Raw genomic sequence first — 19,598 nt, forward strand, 5'->3', positions numbered from 1 at the left:
AATTGTGAGGTTAGAGCATAAAGGCCCTATCTGCAATAGCTGACAGGTGTCGGATTTTATACAATAAAGAATGCAAAAAATTGCATATAAAGGAGCTATTGCCTTGTTTTCCTAAACCCCTCTAAATTGAATACAGTGCCAAAAATGGGCTATTCCAGGTGAAATCCATCCCCCTGGAAGACATATCCTTAATCTTCCACACAGGGAGTGTGAATTTCAAATGGCGTTACCTGAATAGGTGATGCTATTTGAAATTGAATGGGTGATGCTATTTGCAATCTACACTCCCTGTATTCTCTTTGTTGGGCTGACGTCACACATGGGAAATAGCCTTGCATCGAGTGTGCACATGACTTGTAGTTCCCCTTCGTTGAGCTGGTTGCTATGCACACACTTGTACAAAGGGGACAATGTTCCCGGATGTCCGACCGAGTGAATGGGATATAAAGGTCATGTCTTCCATAGAGGGTGTATGGATTTCAAGTGGAATAGCCCAATGGTGGCGGCAATCCATCTTTGTTTATGGGTAATATAAAAACTGTGTATTATGGTTGTACCATAGAGAAGTTGACTAATTATAGGTTAATAAACGTGTATTACTTGTTGGGCTACAGGGCTTGTGCATTAGAGCCATCAACATCTCAGTATGTGTGCATTATTTTGTACAATTTCTCGAGCAACAAGTGATACACATTTATTAACCTAGCTGTTTAATACACATGATACAAATTCCATGATTTTTGATATTTTTGCAACAAAATTGTCACTAAAATGTTGGAAAATAAATACAAGCAAATATAAATGCATCAACCCGCAAGAAAAACGAACATGTCCGAAAGCACTGTGGAGTGTGCGCCTGCGCATTATACACAATCAATGCATGGTTTGCATTTAAGGGGGTACTACACCCCTGCCCAATTTTGAGCCTATTTTAGCATTTTTCTCAAAAATTATAGAGCATTGGTGACAAGTAAGATATGTATATTATAGGGCAAGGACTACAACTGCTACTCTGGAAATTTTATTTCAGCACAGACAACAGTTGTGGAGTTACAGTCAAACATGCGGGAAAACCAATATTTGATCAATAAATCAATAACTACTTGCCTTGAGTTGCTGAATTTTCAGTGCAGTAGTTGTAGTCTTTGCCCCTATAATATACATATCTTACTTGTCACCAATGCGCTATAATTTTTGAGAACAACGCAAAAATAAGCAACAAATTGGTTAGGGGTGTAGTACCCCCTTAAACGCTTGCTCCAACTGGTTCTCGCTATCTAAGAGTGTATAAATTTATATTTTCTGATGATCTAGTCAATGTTTCCATTCACTCTTCTAACATGGATGCTGTTGCATGGCATTATGCTTAATCTTTTAGCGTTGAATCCATAGCAGTTCTGCTTACCTTTCAACTGAACCCCATGAGCACTACCTGCCAATCTAACATTGCCTCTGGTTGGTCAATTACATGATATCTTCACTTTAATCACCAATCAGAATGGAGCTTTGCAAATAATTCACCCCAATTTTTTGGTGTGGTGAAATTACTCTAACAATGTTGCTGATTGGTCCAATTGATAATGAAAACTTTTTGGCCAATCGGCAGGTAGTTCTCATGGGGTTAACTCATATAAATTCATAAATTCACAAATTAATTCACAATCGATGATTTTACAAGTTGATGTAGAAATCAAAAAAATCCATCATTGTATATTATATTTTATACATAGATACATATATAAATATATATATACACTTAAAAAGTTTGGCATTCTTTCAAGTGCAAGTACAATACCAGATTCCTCTTGCTGCAACCCCCATAGTGTCATGCAGCTACATCACTGGTACTCTAGAGTACCCATGTAGGTTCGCCTGAGTACCCATGTAGGTACATGTACACATATCGGAATCACACACACACTGGTGCTGCACAGGTACTCAAGAATAGCAACACAGTAGCTGGGCAGCAGTGTACCTCTGGTGTCAGCTGCGATAGGAATCTGGCTGTGTATGAGTTGGCGTCTATCCTCACTAAGCCATCCCTGTCCTATATGGATATCATAAAGTCCTTTGCTTTGCCTGTATGTAGATCAGTGTTTATTTTAAAAAAAATTTTGTAGCCTTTACAGAACGATCCCTGTTTGTATATGTATTTAAAAAAAGTATTTATTTTTTTGTTTACAAAATTCAAATTTTTTATATGTACATCTATATACAATCATAATTGATGTATATATTTGGTCAAACAATTACTTCCATGTCCCCAATGCCAGAGTAATACTCATTACTCCTAGGCTCAGTTCATAAGCCTACATTTATCATCTTGAATGCAGTATTCACATATGAGTTACACTAACCAGAATGCTAATTATAAGCTTAAAGGTATAAGAGAGTGTACAGTACAGTGAACCATTTGCATTTCGGAGGATGTGCGCAAATCAATTCCAAAATCATTGCGAATATGATATTAATAAGTATGGATATAAGTCACAATTAACTGAATGAAATGAAAAGTATACACAAAAAATATACAAACAAACCCAAAGATTTTATTTTGCCTAAAAAAGTTGGCAAATAAGTCCCTATTAGTGGGATAAAATAATACCGAATTAAATCTGTTAAGTCTGTGTATTGCTGGTTTAAAGTTAGTGCAATGTGTACAGGTTAAACACTGATTTGGCAATGAATAGATGAGCTGCAGTGGGTTAACCCCCTGAGCACTACCTACCGATCTAACATTGCCTCTGATTGGTCAATTACATGATATCTTCACTTTGACCACCAATCAGAATGGAGGTTTGTAAATAATTCCCCCAATTTCTTTTTGCGTGGTGAAATTATTCTAACAATGTTGCTGATTGGTCCAATTGATAATGAAAACTTCTTTTTATCCAATCAGCAGGTAGTTCTCATGGGGTTGAAAAAATTATGAATATTGTAAATTCAATGCATAATATTAGTTATTATATGGCTACTAGTTCTTGTAATATTTAGATTGGATATTTCAGCAAGTATAATGAGTATAATAAGTTTGACACTTTTTTCTTAAAAGTTGTGTAAATTGAGTAAATCTTGAGTTGCATTTGATAGATATTTGTGACATTATCTGGTCCACTCAGACCAAACTACAAATTATAATGAAATTGCTCAGTACCCAAGCATACTGATACTGATATCCTTAAGTAAGCCCCTGGAATACTTGGATGCAAAGTTATCAACATTTCGTAATTTCTGCTCCATATCAATTTCATTAATGTCAACTTCGGTCCAACGGGATCAGATCATGCCACACTCTCTTCAAGTTATGGCATCCAGGGTTGCCAAAACATTTCAGCCCAAATCGCGGGTCAAATAATCCAAAAGTCTCCCAATTTTTCTCTTTACCATTGGTTTCTATGGGGCAGGAAACTATTGGAAGTCGCGGGAGCCAATATTGAAAAGTCGGCCAATTTATTTCTTAACCATTGGTTTCTATGGGACAGGAAATTGTCAAAAGTCATGGGAAAAATCTTCAAAAGTCGCCCAATTGGGCTACCAAATCGCGGGTTTGGCAACCCTGATGGCATCCACAGATGGTTTTGATATATATTTTTCTGTCATTAATTTGTAAGTATTTGTCACAAACAAATGATATGATGGAGGCTTTCAACCTCATTACTAGACGCATCCTTTTTGTATCATTTAGGATCACTTATGGTCAGGCCCCTCAATCAGGAAAAGCCCTCCTTATCCCCACAAAATTCAAATCCATACACCTCTTATGGAAGACATGACATTAATCTCCACACAGGGAGTGTGAAATTCAAATGGGATGACTCCATTTGAAATTTCCCTTGTGTGGGTGATTAAGGTCATATCGTCCATGGGGTGTATGGATTTCAGCTGGAATCCTTAAATGAACTGGCAGCTTATACAAGCATAAGCATATTTTTCCAACATGGGGAGGGGGCAACATTATTCTGAAAATATGCCACTAATTTGGGCTTAAATTATGAAATTTATTTTCAGTGACTGCTCTCTCTGGAGGAAAATCATGGGGGGGGGGAGCAGGCCCAAGTTTGGTGGAGGGCAAGTGCCCTGCCGGGGCCAGCTGTAAATACCAGTATCTATATCGCCTGCTACCAGGTCCCTCATTTATGAGTCTAGTTACACTACTACTCATGACACCAAGATTATTAATGATCATTTTGTTTCCTTATTCTGGAAAATCTTGTGACCCTCAGTTTTGAGCTGTGACCCCAAACAAAGTCATCCTCCAAAGGGATTTGTGACCCCATAGGCTGTGCACCCTGGTGATAGAACAATTCTGCCTCCCCTAAGGACTATGAGGAGGCCATACACCCTCTCACACATCGACCATCAAACTTTTTGAGTAAGGAATGCCTCAATCTCTTAAAACATGATCAATAAGCCAATTTGATCATTCACAAGAGGATTGTGGGTAATACCCGAACATTAAAGGTGGGATGAATAATGTAATATCCTCCATTGACGGCTGTGCGAATGAACTGTGTCTCGTCAGGAATTCATTCCCCGAATTTGACTTATCAGTTACAGCATTTTTGGCAAGTTCTAATCAGACATGCACAATTCTGGATGTTATGATATACCCACAATGCACTCTGTTCTAATTGATCAAAACTGGGCAATTCCAGTTGAAATTGAAAAAATGACCTTAATCTCTCACACAGGGAGTGTGGATTTCAAATGGGGTTACCTGAATGGGTGACTCCCAACTTCACCCCCTGCGCGGAAGACTCAGATTAAGGCTATGTCTTCCATATGGGGGTGTATGGATTTCAACTGGAATAACCCATTGCTTGTTTAGCTCTATTACATTGTGTTAACAGTTTTTTCGTCTGCTGCACTGGTTACAAAATTCGAAAGAACTCATAAGGTCTGTTTTTTTCAATCTTCCAGTGCTTCCGAAGGCGGTACGTATGTGAATCCTGTGAATGCGGTGTCGGCTTCTTGTACGCTGGCGCTGACCATGTGCGATTCCAGTGATCTGCCTACTGATTGGGGTACGGGTTCTCTGACAAACTCTGGATCTATGTTTTTTGTGTCCATTTTGTCACTCTGTCAAGGGTAGAATAAGAAAAATGGTATTGTGATAATGGACGAGAAAAATCTGATTTAAAAGTAATGAGAACATGGATGTTGTTGTGCTGGTTTCTTCTTCAGAAGACCGTCAAACACATGAGTTAAGTTGTATTGCCCCTTGTCTATATTTATATTGTTCCTCGTCTATATTTATCTTTCTTATATATCTATATTTATCACACAGTGTATGCGTAGAATCATCAAGCTGTTGACAGCTGTGTTCATTCAAACAAAATTTCTACTGTAGGGTTGAATGGTGGTGCATGTTTCTTTGCATCTAGCTCACCCCAGCTGATGGATTTAAAGAATTTCAAATTCCTGATGGAAGCACTCTCATCCCAGTTGGTGGACTCAAAAAGATTTCCAAATTCTTGATAGAACCACTCTCAGACCTCACCCCCACCCCCACCCCCAGTGCCACAAACCCTCAAATTACCCCTGCCTAAAGGTGGTTGGCTACCTACCACGCTAGGGTTAAATGGTGGTGTGACTTTCTTGGCATCTAGATCATCCCAGTTGATGGAATCAAAGAATTCATGATTTCTGATGGCCTGGAAATCCTTCTCCCCGGCACCAAGTCTGTTCTTACGATTCTTCTGTAACATCTACAAGATCAAATAAAATATGTACAAAATTAATAATATTTGGTAATATAATAATCGCTTAACAGTGGGTATCAGTATGCTACAACAACTCCTGTTACTACTGACATACAACATAATCATTTCAATACAATACAATTTTTGTATTTACACTGCATGTTTCTTGGCAGGGGATGACAACACAGAGTGGAGCATGGGGGAAATTTCCCGCTAAATTGGGGCTTTTCTGCACTTGCCACCCTGTCAAAATAAGAAAACTATCCACTTTTGGAGCAAAAATTCACACATCACCCATTAAAAAATTCTTGGTACCACCACTGTTTTCGGGGAATTCAGCATATGTTCAAGCCATAGAAATGATCTCTCAAACAAAACCACTGAATTTAATCCTAAATTCACTATGAAAATCATAACAGTTCTATCACTTTTGAGCCAAAATATTGACAACGTCCAAGATGACATTTTCAAACCATTTACACTGTTACACCAAATAATTTTTGAATTTGTAATTATTCTCGCTTTGCAAATTTTGTAATTGTTTTTGAATTCTAAGCTTCCATACATTGTACTATTAATAATACACAAAACGAATATATTCACACGATCTTATTTTCGCAGTAGCTGTTTTGAAAGTGAAAATCACAAAAACAATTGTAGCACAAAAATGTCCAATAAGCCCAATCGCCATTCTAACTTCCGGTTTTTGAGAGCAGTTTTGGGACACTTTGACCTCTGACATATCGGGAAAATTTACGTAATTATTATTAATTTTCTTATTATTGTCATAATTTTGATTATTAAAAATGCCAAATAATTAATTTATAAAATACTAATATTTTTTATATTTGTTTTAAATATTGCAAAACATTTTAGATTATATTTTGTACATACAAAAACCCAATATTTCTGAATTTTCTGAAAGGTCAAAGGACAAAGTGTCCTAAAACTGTCCTACAATGCATTGCAAACTTCCAATGCCGATTGGGCTTATTACTGTATCATTTTTACCAATTATTTGGCAAACAAAGTGTAGGGTGAAGCAATGTAGGTCATCTTCTGTTAATTATCATTTAATGTGGGTGAATGCATTCCTGCCAGCCAGCTTACACTCATCAGTGTTTTAGGCTATTCCAGTTGAAATCCATACACCCTCTGTAGAAGACATGACAGTAATCTCTCACACAGGGGGTGTAGATTTTAAATGGAATCACCCATTCAGGTAACCCCAACTGAAATCCACACTCCCTGTATGGACAATTAAGGTCATGTCTTCCATAGGGGGTGTATGCATTTCAAGTAGAATAGCCCATTGGCTATATAGCTGCTGAGGCAATGTGGGTGATGGGAATTCCCACCAGCCAGCTTACACTCATCAGTATATTATATGCAAGCTATCTCTGTAGCCTACCGGTAATGCTTATAATCTACCACAGATCAGTGGGTAAGATGATCACAGTCTGACCCACTTTTAGTATGTTATATGGCTGTCTGCTTGAGTTGCATATTGTATTCAGCATTCTCCACTTTGTATGTATACACTAAGGCAATGTAAATGTAAGGTAAGGGAGTTGAACCTGAATTTTTTACAGGACGGAGTGCGCATCTCTCTTTCCTTAGCGATTAGGCTAGACTCCACTGTGAAATGTTGCTGTGGGTTCATCGCCACACCGCCTTCACAACAAGTCAGTTACCTTCCCAGCATTTAAGAATGCCGGTACCCATTTATATGTGGCGAGGAGTAATCGAGATAAAGTGCTTTACTCAAGGGCACAACACGATGACATCGCCAGGCTCGAACCAGCAACCTTTTGATTATCAGTCGGAGACATTTTTGTTCGGCCACGGTGCTCTGCATTTGCTTGGAATGTGAAAAAATGTGAAAATAAAAGTAGTGTAAAAATTTGAACTTTGACCCTACATCGTATTATTTGACTTACTCCTTCTAGAATACTCTTAGCTGAAGGTGAGAAGCTGCTTCTCAATTTGAGAGGTTTGTGTAAAATGTTGTCATACATCTCGGCTGTGTCTCTGCTGTAAAATGGAGGCTGAAACAGAAAAAGGAACATCCCAATTAAGGCAGGTCAGAAAGGAGCATGACCTTTGCACTCAAATATTGAGACAAATAAAGCTGACATACAAGAGCAATGGTATGGATTATGTAAAGGAGATACCAAGCATTTTCACTCCATGTGCATGATTTTTCTCCAGGGTGGGGGTAGGATGACCAAAACTTTTGTTTTTATATAATATCAGCCTTAACTCAAGAACAAGAAGATATGAAAATATAAATGTGATAAGGGGCTTGCTTGACTCATTTCCTATAAGATCAATGTATGAATATTCCACTTTTTACAAGACTGGTATTTCAGTCATGCAATCCTGAAGCAGAGCCAATCACACTAACTCGATCTCTCTTTCAATCAGGGTTGTAGAAAGCTACTGACTGTAACATCAAATACAAGTCAACATCTTAAGTAAGTTCAGGTACTTAAAACCCAAAACAAGCTAGGAATGTGGGAGAGAGGGAGGGATATTACAAGGAGATAGAGAGGGAAATTACAGAGGGAGGGAAGGAAGAGAATGAGAAGAGAGGTAAAGAGAGCAAGAGAGATAGACCTAGAGCGAGAAAATGAGAACGAGAGAGACAGACAATAAGAGACAGAAAAAAGCAACAGTGGCAAAGAGAGTGAAGGAGGCAGAGCAAAAGCGAGAAAGTGCATTAACAAGCAAGCAAGAAAACGAGAGAGACAGATAGAAAGAAGAAAGAGCAAGATGGAAAGCGACATTGAGAGCAAGAATGAGAGGAACAGATTTTGAGAGATGATAAATGGATGCAGACAGACAAACGCACAGACACATCGACACACCGACAGACAGACAGACAGACAGACAATCCAACTTACCAGACCTGACATCATTTCATAGAGTACAGCTCCTAAGCACCACCAATCTACACTTCTATCATACTCTTGTTTCCTCAGTACCTCAGGGGCCAGGTACTGTACAAAAAAAGACAAAGAAAAAACTCATCTTAACTATTTGCAGATGTCAATAGTGTGAAGATATATATTATACATTTACTCTTAAGACCTAAAACAATTGATCGACGTAACACTGCCTATACCACAAATACACTGCAGGCATGAGACTGCACTTTTCTAAAAAGAACTGAAAAAAACATGTGAAATCGGGCAAAAAGTACCAAAAAGCAGCTGAAATTAAATAAAGTTGTAGAAATTTTGACTAAAAAAAACTGAATTCAGTTTTAAAACTGAAAATTCTCATGCCTGATACTGCCGACCCTGAAAAGAATTAAATTAGATGTATATGCTTTTAAAATTGGAACAATGCAGTTTTGAGACCATTTGAAATTAAAACTAAAAAATATGCATTTTAACTATCTCATGATATCCTGCATGTATTACTGAGAAGAAATGCACAATATATATTCTGGCTTGATCACACATAGCAAAACCTATTCGGCTATTCACCCATTGCATGGTTCCGCCATATGCGAGGAGAGCCTCGATCTGGAATTGAACCGGAATGGTGCAATAGGCGAATTGGAGTTGAAATCCACACACCCCCTATGAAAGTCATAACCTTAATCTCCCACATGGGGTGTAGTTTTCAAATGAAAGCACCCATTTAGGTAACCCCATCTCACCATTTGAGATTAAGGTCATGTCTTCTACAGGGGTGTATGGATTTCAACTGGAATAGCCCAGTTACCTCAGGTGTTCCACAGAATGTCTTTGTGGTGCCTTCAGCCTCGATGCCTTCTTTACATAGCCCAAAATCTGTTAGCACAACATGGCCTGAGGAATCTATCAAGATATTCTCTGGCTTCAAATCTCTGCATCAATGAAAAATATAAATTACATAACTCATAAGGAGATGTAACATTTATTACAAATATGACTAATATAGTGCTATAACCTACAAGATCTAGGCATTTGACAAAACAGCAAAGGTACATGTTTGTGTAGGCATACTCATTGGGCAGGAAAACCCTCCTATGTGTCATTGGCCCCTGACCATGTTTAAAGCAGAACCTCCTATGTAACCTCTTGGCAGTTTTGTTTTAAACATGTTCAAGGGCCACAAATGCATTAGGTTTTTCCTGCCCAACAACGAATGGGCAGGAAAAACCTCTTATGTTCTTTGGCCCTTGAACATGTTTAAAATAAAACTACCAATAGGTTAATTACATAGGTTTTTCTTTAAACATGCTCAGGGGCCAATGTCATATAGGAGGTTTTTCCAGGCCAACAACAATATATAAGGCACCCCAAGGAATATTTTTAAATTTGACAAGCAAGCAAGTATTGCGTGTGACATATTCAGGGGTTGAAAACCAACAGGGACAGTTATGCTGATAAAGATGTGTCAAGGACAAACTGTGATACTATCTGTGATTGGCTAAATAAGAAAACCTATAAAAAAAATCATTAAAAAACCTTTTTTTTTTTTTTTTTGCATTTTTTTGTAAAAAGAATGGGGAGCCAACATTCCCTGCAATGATGTGACTGACAATGACCTAATAAGAGTTAAATTCACATTAGGCCAAAAAAAAAGATGTTTGCTTGCCCTCAACCGACTGACCCTAATTTTGGAAATCAGAAAAAAAAAATTTCTATTTACTGTACAAAAGAATACCGACCCTATTTTTGGAAATTCCTGAAAATTTTCTTTTCAAATTTTTGCATTATGAAGATGTAAAAATATTGTATTTCTTCAACATTTTAGTTGTTTTGTAATGTTAATTGATTCATTTTAACACCAAAATTGTCTGATTTTTCATATTTTGAGCCCTAATTAATACAAACAGTAGAGTTTGCTAGTAATTACACAAAAAAAATCCCGACCAACCGACCCTATTGTTAAAATTCATTTGATGGCAAGCAAACAATTTTTTTTCTTGACCTTATGGTCAATATTGGGGAAGTTTGTCCTTATGGACACTTGTAGCTACATGCACTTGAACAGAGCTTCATATGTATCAACAATGCCATTTTCTTTTGTTTTTTGCCAAATTTTTACCAAAGCCTACCTGTAAATGATATCTAGTCCATGTAAATATCCGATGGCACTGGCTATTTCTGCTGCATAGAATTTGGCTCTAGCCTCGGGGAAACACCTCTCCCTCTGCAAGTGGAAGAATAACTCTCCGCCGTTGATGTAGTCTAGCACAAAGTATAACTTGTCCGGCGTTTGGAAGGAGAAGTGAAGATGAACGAGGAATGGATGTTTCAGATTTCTCATCAGGACGTTACGCTCTGCCATGATGTGTTTTTGCTGTAAATAAATCAAGGGAATTAATGTTGTATGAGTTTTAACTAGAGCGGTTCTCGACTTGCGCGGTTTTCGACGCAAAGCGTCGGCCGCAATGCCTCCACCTTGACGCGTATCATTTTAACTGGTGCAATTTCACTAGGAACTGGCCAACTCTAGAAAAAGTGTAACAAATGAAAGATCCTTGACCCATTTTGTCTTCATCAAAATGGTTTGATTTTGGTACCAGAAGCAAGGAAGTATTTTGATACTATCCGAGTGGAATGTAAGACCAAAAATGACCTTCCAAAATTTAACTTTATATGTTGACTGTACCCACCAAGTTTCATGCCCATACGACAGTTTTAAGCTATTTGACCTCAGATGACCCCGGATGACCCCAAAATGACCGTCCAAAAATTTGACTCTAAATGTTGACTGTATCCACCCAGTTTCATGCCCATACGACAGTTTTAAGTTATTTGACCTCAGATGACCCCTGGGTGACCCCGGATGACCCAAAATGACCCTCAATAAATTTGGTTCTAAATGTTTAGAGTACCCACCAAGGTTCATGCCCATACGACAGTTTTAAGTTATTTGACCTCAGATGACCCCTGGGTGACCCCGGATGACCCCAAAATGACCCTAAAAAAATTTGGTTCCAAATGTTTACAGTACCCACCAAGGTTCATGCCCATACGATGTTTTTTGCTAATTTGACCTCAGATGACCCCTAGATGACCTTGGGTGACCTTGACCCACTAACCAAACCTACTGGAATTTGAAGACCGCCAATGACCATCCCTCCACCAAATTGCATCACTGTACATCTGATCAGTTCCGAGATATTGCACCCGCAAGCTCGGACGGACGGACGGACAGAGGGACGGATGGATGGATGGATGGATGGACGGACGGACAACCAGGAAACATAATACCTCCGGTGGAGGCATAAAAATATGTTTTGGTGAAGAATCACCCACTCTTGTACATGCTGCCAAGTGTGGGTATTCCAACTGGGGAGATTCACACACCCACATTCAAACTGGGGAGACTTTTTCACACAAACTGCCATACTGTGGAGGTCACCAAATCAGAAAATGGTAGGTAGTATACCCCCCTCTATGGCTCATAGACCCCAACTGTCGAGCTCCACGGTTGCATACATGCTCCATAGTTGATATGTGGCAAAACATATGCACCTCCACAGTTTGAATGCGGTTACAAATTAAACACAATCAATCTTGTTTGAACCTGATTCTGCTTGGTAATGTTTACTCCTGGACCCATTGACTATTTGTTGATACACATTGATCGTCTTTGAATGCCGGGGTATTATGTATCCTTGGCCCCGGATGCAACAACCCCTAGCTATGCCACTGAGCATATACTCTGAGTTAGCCTAGTATCAAGACGGGGGATTATACAGCTTATGGAATAAAGCTGCATAATCCGTAAATGAAGTCTTGACAATGAGTTCATTTTGTGTATGCTTTGGCGAAGGATAAACCACAAACACTGCACATGTGTAATAGCTTGTTTCTGGAGCACCTTTTTGACATACAATTTACCTATATCCTCTTGTCACACTTACACGATAAGCGATTAGGTACCTAGCAAGCGCTACAAAGCATGGCTCTTCACACCTAACAAAATGCTTACTAGCGTTGCGTTGGAGATATTTAATATTATTTCCTCGTACTTAAGGGCTGGGGTATGAGCGTTTGGACAGTATTTATTGTGGGACATTAGAGCACATCAGACATATCGAATTGCATTCTGAATACGAAGAATGTCATTCTGATATCAAATAATTTTGATTTTTGAAATTGCAATTTAATACACATTTTATGGCAAATCATTAAAATTGATATTTTTGATATTTAACAGTACTTGAAGTAAACTTTATAAATCTGATGATTTAAATTTAAAGTGTATGTAGGTGGGATGAAAAGCCGACGATCAATTGAAAATTTTGACCTTTCAGTATTGAAGATATGGATTTTTTTCCCAAAACACCAAAAAAAATTAGGTCTTTTTGGGAAAAAATCCATATCTTCAATATGAAAGGTCAAAATTTTCAATTGACCGTCAACTTTTCCTCCCTGCTACATACACTATAAGAATATGTCATTAGATTTATATAATTTACTCGAGGACTGTTATATATCAAAATTTGAAAAATATCAAATTTTTATAATTTGTCATAAAATTTGTATAATATTGTGATTTTCAAAAATGAAAATTATTTGATATCAGAAAGACATGCTTCAGTATTCAGAATGCAATTCGACAGGTCTGAGGTGCTCTCATGTACCACAAAAATACTGTCGAAACATAATAAACGCTCATTTTAGATCCCTTAATAAAAAGAAAGATTTAAAATTCTACCAAATATTGACTGGGGTTCGAACCAGGAACCTATGGAACCATAGTTGAGATGCTATACCACTATGCTACGAGTTGTCCTGCCAGAAAGCCGTCTATTTATCATACTTATTGTTTACGGAATAAAGCGCATACACACGATATACTATTACTAGTATATTACCAATGAATACGTATATAATCTACGATCAATAATGAATCCTAACCCTAAATAGGCTGAATAGTACCCGATCATAGCTAGCTAGCTGTACAGTGCAGAAACACGTTGCACATATTTCATTAGGCAAAATAGGTACCTAATCGACGCTACAAATAAAATCCCAAAACACCTATCAATCGCTAAGAAGCATCCTGAAGTGTGACAACGGGGTGTTGCCTACTATCTTGCGTCTAGCTAGCAGGACTTTATTTAATCCCATTCTTTTTTGACCTACCTCATTTCTTTGTATAATAGCTTGTTTCTGGAGCACCTTAACAGCGTATACTTTGCCTTCGATATTGTGTTTGGCTAGCAGGACTTTATTTAATCCCATTCTTTTTGACCTACCTCATTTCTTTGTATAATAGCTTGTTTCTGGAGCACCTTAACAGCGTATACTTTGCCTACAATATTGTGTTTGGCTAGCAGGACTTTATTTAATCCCATTCTTTTTTGACCTACCTCATTTCTTTGTATAATAGCTTGTTTCTGGAGCACCTTAACAGCGTATACTTTGCCTACAATATTGTGTTTGGCTAGCAGGGCCTTTGTATAATAGCTTGTTTCTGGAGCACCTTAACAGCGTATACTTTGCCTACAATATTGTGTTTGGCTAGCAGGACTTTATTTAATCCCATTCTTTTTGACCTACCTCATTTCTTTGTATAATAGCTTGTTTCTGGAGCACCTTAACAGCGTATACTTTGCCTACAATATTGTGTTTGGCTAGCAGGACTTTATTTAATCCCATTCTTTTTGACCTACCTCATTTCTTTGTATAATAGCTTGTTTCTGGAGCACCTTAACAGCGTATACTTTGCCTTCAATCTTGTGTTTGGCTAGCAGGACTTTACCAAAGCTTCCTTTGCCTATTACTTTGAGGAAATCAAAGTCACTTGGTCTGGCCCTGTAAATCAACAGTTGAGAACATATGAATGAAATGTGATTTGAAAGTACTTAGCAAGCAGGCCTGTAATCAGGAGGAGGTTGTATCAAAACTCAGAAAATGTTTAACCTCAGATGGGAAAACGGAAAGGAAGAGGGAGAAAATGGAAACTAAAAGGAAATTGTGAACAAATTCCTTGATCCTTGACAAGATTGGTACAAGTCTAACTATCAGAAACGGCATAATGGAGAGAAAGCTGAAGTACTTTGGTCATATTGTCAGGAAACATGGAGGTGTAGAAAAACAAATTTTGTAAAGGGCTATGGAAGGCCGACAAGGAAGAGGACATCAACCAACATCTTGGACTAATGAAGTGAAGCTGGTTTCTAACCACCGAATGCAAGGTGCAACGCACTTGGCATCAGATCGAGTGAGATGGCGTATTCTTGTGAAGACCACAGCAGCACTACACAGCGCCACCTGACAGACAGAGAGAGAGAGAGAGAGAGAGAGTGGACGACTCCCTTCTGAAATCTAAACCACTGTGTGGAATATGAGGGTAATTGTCTTCCATAGGGGGTATATGGATTTCCAATGGAATAACCCAACTAGAGGGGTCTTATCTAGGTGCACAACACTATGGCACTGCTGGGGTTCGAACCTGCAACCATGGGATCACAACCATGGATGTGCCAGAGTGGCCCAGAGCAATAGGAGGTAAGAAATTTGGACTAAACACAAGAAATAAACTTACGAAGGATTGGCTGATGGTCCCAGGTTGATCATGTTGGGGTCTTTGGGGTCGCTGAAAAACTCTGTGTTGTTTTCATCGATGACATTTTCATCTGCGTTGTTGCGAGGGTCATCTAGAGAAAGGAATGCTTGCACTTCAGTGCTGTAAAAACAAAGAGAAGAAAATTTAATCTACCATATTCATTGGGCGCTTAACAAAGTCATTTTGGGTGGGCGCTTATTTTTTACCTCGTTTACCTAATTTTTTCGTAAGGGGTGTTTATTAGAGACAAATTTACGTATGTTATAAAAGGGTCCTGAGACGTTCTAGTAGCTTTTCTGAAGCAGAAAATGTATTGCAAGTTTACGCAGGACCTGCAGCTATTTCACTTTATCGACATCTAGTCACTTCAACATCATTGGTACCCCTTAGCAAATTGAAAATACCCTGGGTGGGCGCTTATTGGGGAATGGGCGCTTATTGGAACAAATACGGTAATTTGTATGCAATTTTAAGCAAACAGCAACTGACAACCAGATAGAGAAAAAAAACATGTCTAATGAGCAGTGTTATATAAAATGCCTTTCCAGATTTTAGTGAAATTTCCAGATTTTTGACTCCCCCAATTTTGAATTTGAAGTTCCTTTTTGAGTGGTACGATTGTGAAGATTATTTTGAGTGGTTATTATAATACTCTGTAAAATTTATCCAATAATTTATATATCATTGGATTTAGTTCATCTTTAAAGAGGAAGACCCTGTTACTTTCCAAACTGCTTGTGAAAACATCACATTAAAAGGGTGCTTTAAAAAATGATTTTTAAATTGGACAATTTGTGAAATTCTAACAAAGGGGTATTATTATCAGCGACTGCGCTACAGGGGGCAAGGGGGCATTTTCTTCTCCCCCCCCCCCACTTTTGAGGCAAAAAAAACCCAAATCACGTAAATTTCCACTTTTTTGCAGCAATTTTGCCCCCCCCCTGAAATTCACTTTGCCCCCCTGAAAAAAAATTCCTGGCGCCGCCACTGATTATTATATGTCTTGACCAGAAAGGTTTAACATAATATAGGGTCCCACATGCATAGGTAGGCCTAACTGGTAGTTTAGAGAGTGACGGGACCGGTAGGCAAATAAAATGCTCTAACTTATGCCGACTTACTTCTGTAATATTTTCGGATTGTTTATAATCTTTTGTATAAAATCATGTAGACCTTCTCTTCTCTGCTTGATGAATTCTGGATCAAAATTGTTACCAAATAACTTTTTAAGCTGGTAGTTTCAGACCTGCTTCTGGATATTTCTTCTTTATCTGCAAGTTTTAGAAAAAAAGCAAAACAAATGGAAGTGGTTAGAAATAATGACAATACATTTAAAGTCTACACTCCCCCTGTAGAAGAGTTTGCAAATATCTTCCACACAGGGGAGTATGAAATTCAAATGGAATTAGCACATTAACCAACTCTATTTGAAACGCACCCTCTCCCTCTGTAGAAGATTCAGGATGATTCTTTCTCAGAGGGTGTATGAAATTCTAATGGACCTTACCAGGAATAGCAGACAGAAATACACACTTTGCATTGTTACTATATCCCACAGCGGACATACACATTGAGTTATATTTGCCTTAATGCGGACTCTTGTTTTTCTGCCCAGTGAAGGCTGATGACCCTTATACACCCCTAACTGCGGACATCAATTATACATGTGTTTTATACTATGCGCTCCATCAACAGCAAACGTGAACACCTATAGAGGAAAGATGGGGGGAAATATATGTCTTGGTAGGTTGATAGTAGATACCAAAGAGGTTTTAAATAGAAATAGAGTCGCAATAGATTATATAATCTTTTGTTCGTTTGATGCCGATTAGAAGTTGCGACAGGCTATTCATAAAAGTGGTACCATTGTTTGAATAAAGGGTTCCGCCATTAAATTGGTCACTGATCCGGCATCATATTAACGCTCTACACAACAGGCGAGTATCAATAAGTGACCACACTACAGTCATGTGTAAGGGCAGTCATGTGTAAAGTGGTACCATTGTACTCACGTATCCCAAATGTGTGCTTGTGTGGGTCTGAAGTATATAAGGAGGCTTTAGCTGTCGATGCAATCATCTTTACCACCCACCTGGCTTTAGGCGCTTCATTTAAATAAATTGAATGCTCTCGCTGATCGATTACACATTGAATGTATGAAGGCTGCCATGTCCAGTCCATATATCTATATTACACTATAATGGTAATAGCTATCGTAATACATGTAAGTATAAGTATAGGCCTATAAAGGTTGTTTTAAGAAATTTCCATTTAATTTTATTTTAAGAAGGAGATTGGTATAGAAATAGTGGCGTACCCAAAGAGGGAAGGGGTTGGGGAGGGCAGATTCACCTCTGTGAGAAGTCTTGGGAGGGGAGGAGGGAGGAAGAGGGAGGAGGGATATGGAGAATGAGAGAGGGCTGGAGGAAGGGAGAAATAAAAAGATATAATAAAGACAAGTAGATAAATAGAAATATATAAGGAAAATGATGGGAATGAGAAAGGGAGGGTGAGAGGGGACAATGAGAGTGAGGGAGTGATAAAGTGTAGGCCTAGGAAAGAATAAGTACAGAGAAGGGAAAAGAAAGGAATGATGAATACATTTAATAATAATTATTAGGCCTATATAATAACTAAACACATAACAGCACTGGGCAGCCATTCGATGATGTCAATGCCTTTATTCGTTACGTAATTAAAACGCCCAGTCAGATGTATTTCACACCTACCTAACACAACTCACCCAATTTCGCAAACTGGACGTTGAATGTACACTCTCATGAATATTGATTGGCAACATTTTCCAATATGTCAGCGCTCTAATCAGAAACAATAAAACAATAGACCCTGCAGAGCGTTGGTAGATACTGTATATTTACTTGAGAAGCTGGTAAATTTGGGCTATTCCCATTGAAATCCATATACCCTATAAAAGACACAACCTTAATCTCCCACACAGAAGGGGTGTAGTTTTCAAATGGAATCACCCATTCAGGTAACCCCCATTTGAAAGTCACACTCCCTGTGTGAAAGATTAAGGTCATGTCTTCCATAGGGGGTGTATGGATTTCAACTGAAATAGCTCAATTTGTATGTGTGTCAGACATTCAGCATTAAATCTTACCTTTCCCACAATGCCTTATTACAGTGTTTATATAAAAGAGTGCACACAAATTTCTTGTCCCCATCCTTTTTTCTTTCACAAGAATTGTTATCTCCCCTAATTTTACTCACCCCTCCCCATTTTGGGTATGAGATAAACAGTTGCAGTATACATGTATGCATAATTGATGCTGTTAATATTGTATGAACATAGAACAATTATAACAAGGTTTCAATTTAGCACCATTTCACCAGTGCATTATGGGAAGGGAATATTTTATGCTTGGGGGAGGCAGTCTAATTGTCGATTCACGCAGGGAGAGAAATATCGGTTGATTAATTGGTCTCTGTAGATTCTAATTGAATTCATTCGCACACTAATGCCCATAAGAATGTGTAGAATTGGGTTGTCTTCATCAGGCATTGGGCTATTCCTGTTGAAATCTATACACCCCTGTGGAAAACATGACCTTAATCTTCAACACATGCGGGCAGTGTGAATTTCAAATGGGGTTACCTGAATGGGTGGCTCTATTTAATATCTGAACCTACTGTGTGAAAGATTAAGGTCATGTCTTCCATAGGGCGTGTGGATTTCAATGGGAATAGCCAATTTGACTGTAGGTGAGAAAGGGCATATTAGCTTTGTGTGTTACATAATGTGTTTGATAGCAAGGTGAGTGGGATGGCAAGGGCCATATTGATCCAGTTTTAGCCATTTAACTAAAAAACTGCATTGCACTTCTTAAGGGGGTACTACACCCCTCGATAAATTTGTGTCTATTTTTGCATTTTTCTCAAAAACTAATAACACAGTGGTAACAAAAGTTATGTATATTATAGGGGCAAGGTATTCAATTAAATACACTGGAATTTCAGTGACCCAAGACAAGCAGTTTGTTATTTATGATAAGAAATAAGGTACGGCTAGGATGTACCTCATTTGCTATCATATATACTGAACCACTTGTCTTGAGTCACTGAAATTTCAGTGTAGTAATTGGATTCCTTGCCCCAATAATATACATAACTTTGTTACCAGTGTGTTATTATTTTTGAGAAAAATCAAAAATAGTCACAAATTACAACAGAAGTGTAGTACCCCATATATTAATACATTTAAGGGGTACTACACCCTGGCCAATTTGTGCCTATTTTTGCATTTTCTCAAAAATTATAGCGCATTGGTGACAGGTAAGATATGTATATTATAGGGGCAAAGACTACAACTACTGCACTGAAAATTCAGCAACTCAAGGCAAGTAG

The 19,598-nt window shown here is 38.2% G+C and overlaps 1 protein-coding gene across 1 annotated transcript in view; it reads right to left on the reverse strand.

Moving 5' to 3' along the window:
- Positions 1 to 2,109: 2,109 nt before the first annotated feature.
- Positions 2,110 to 19,598, reverse strand: part of LOC140139969 (serine/threonine-protein kinase Sgk1-like) — a 95,999-nt gene continuing 78,510 nt past the window's right edge. The window contains 10 exon segments of the mRNA XM_072161776.1: positions 2,110 to 5,079; positions 5,568 to 5,708; positions 7,643 to 7,750; positions 8,609 to 8,704; positions 9,438 to 9,561; positions 10,759 to 11,003; positions 14,335 to 14,476; positions 15,210 to 15,350; positions 16,352 to 16,458; positions 16,460 to 16,501. Coding sequence (XP_072017877.1) covers positions 4,909 to 5,079; positions 5,568 to 5,708; positions 7,643 to 7,750; positions 8,609 to 8,704; positions 9,438 to 9,561; positions 10,759 to 11,003; positions 14,335 to 14,476; positions 15,210 to 15,350; positions 16,352 to 16,458; positions 16,460 to 16,501 — 1,317 coding nt within the window. The 3' untranslated portion in view covers positions 2,110 to 4,908.

Source organism: Amphiura filiformis, chromosome 18, assembly GCF_039555335.1.
Source record: "Amphiura filiformis chromosome 18, Afil_fr2py, whole genome shotgun sequence".
NCBI lineage: Eukaryota > Metazoa > Echinodermata > Ophiuroidea > Amphilepidida > Amphiuridae > Amphiura > Amphiura filiformis.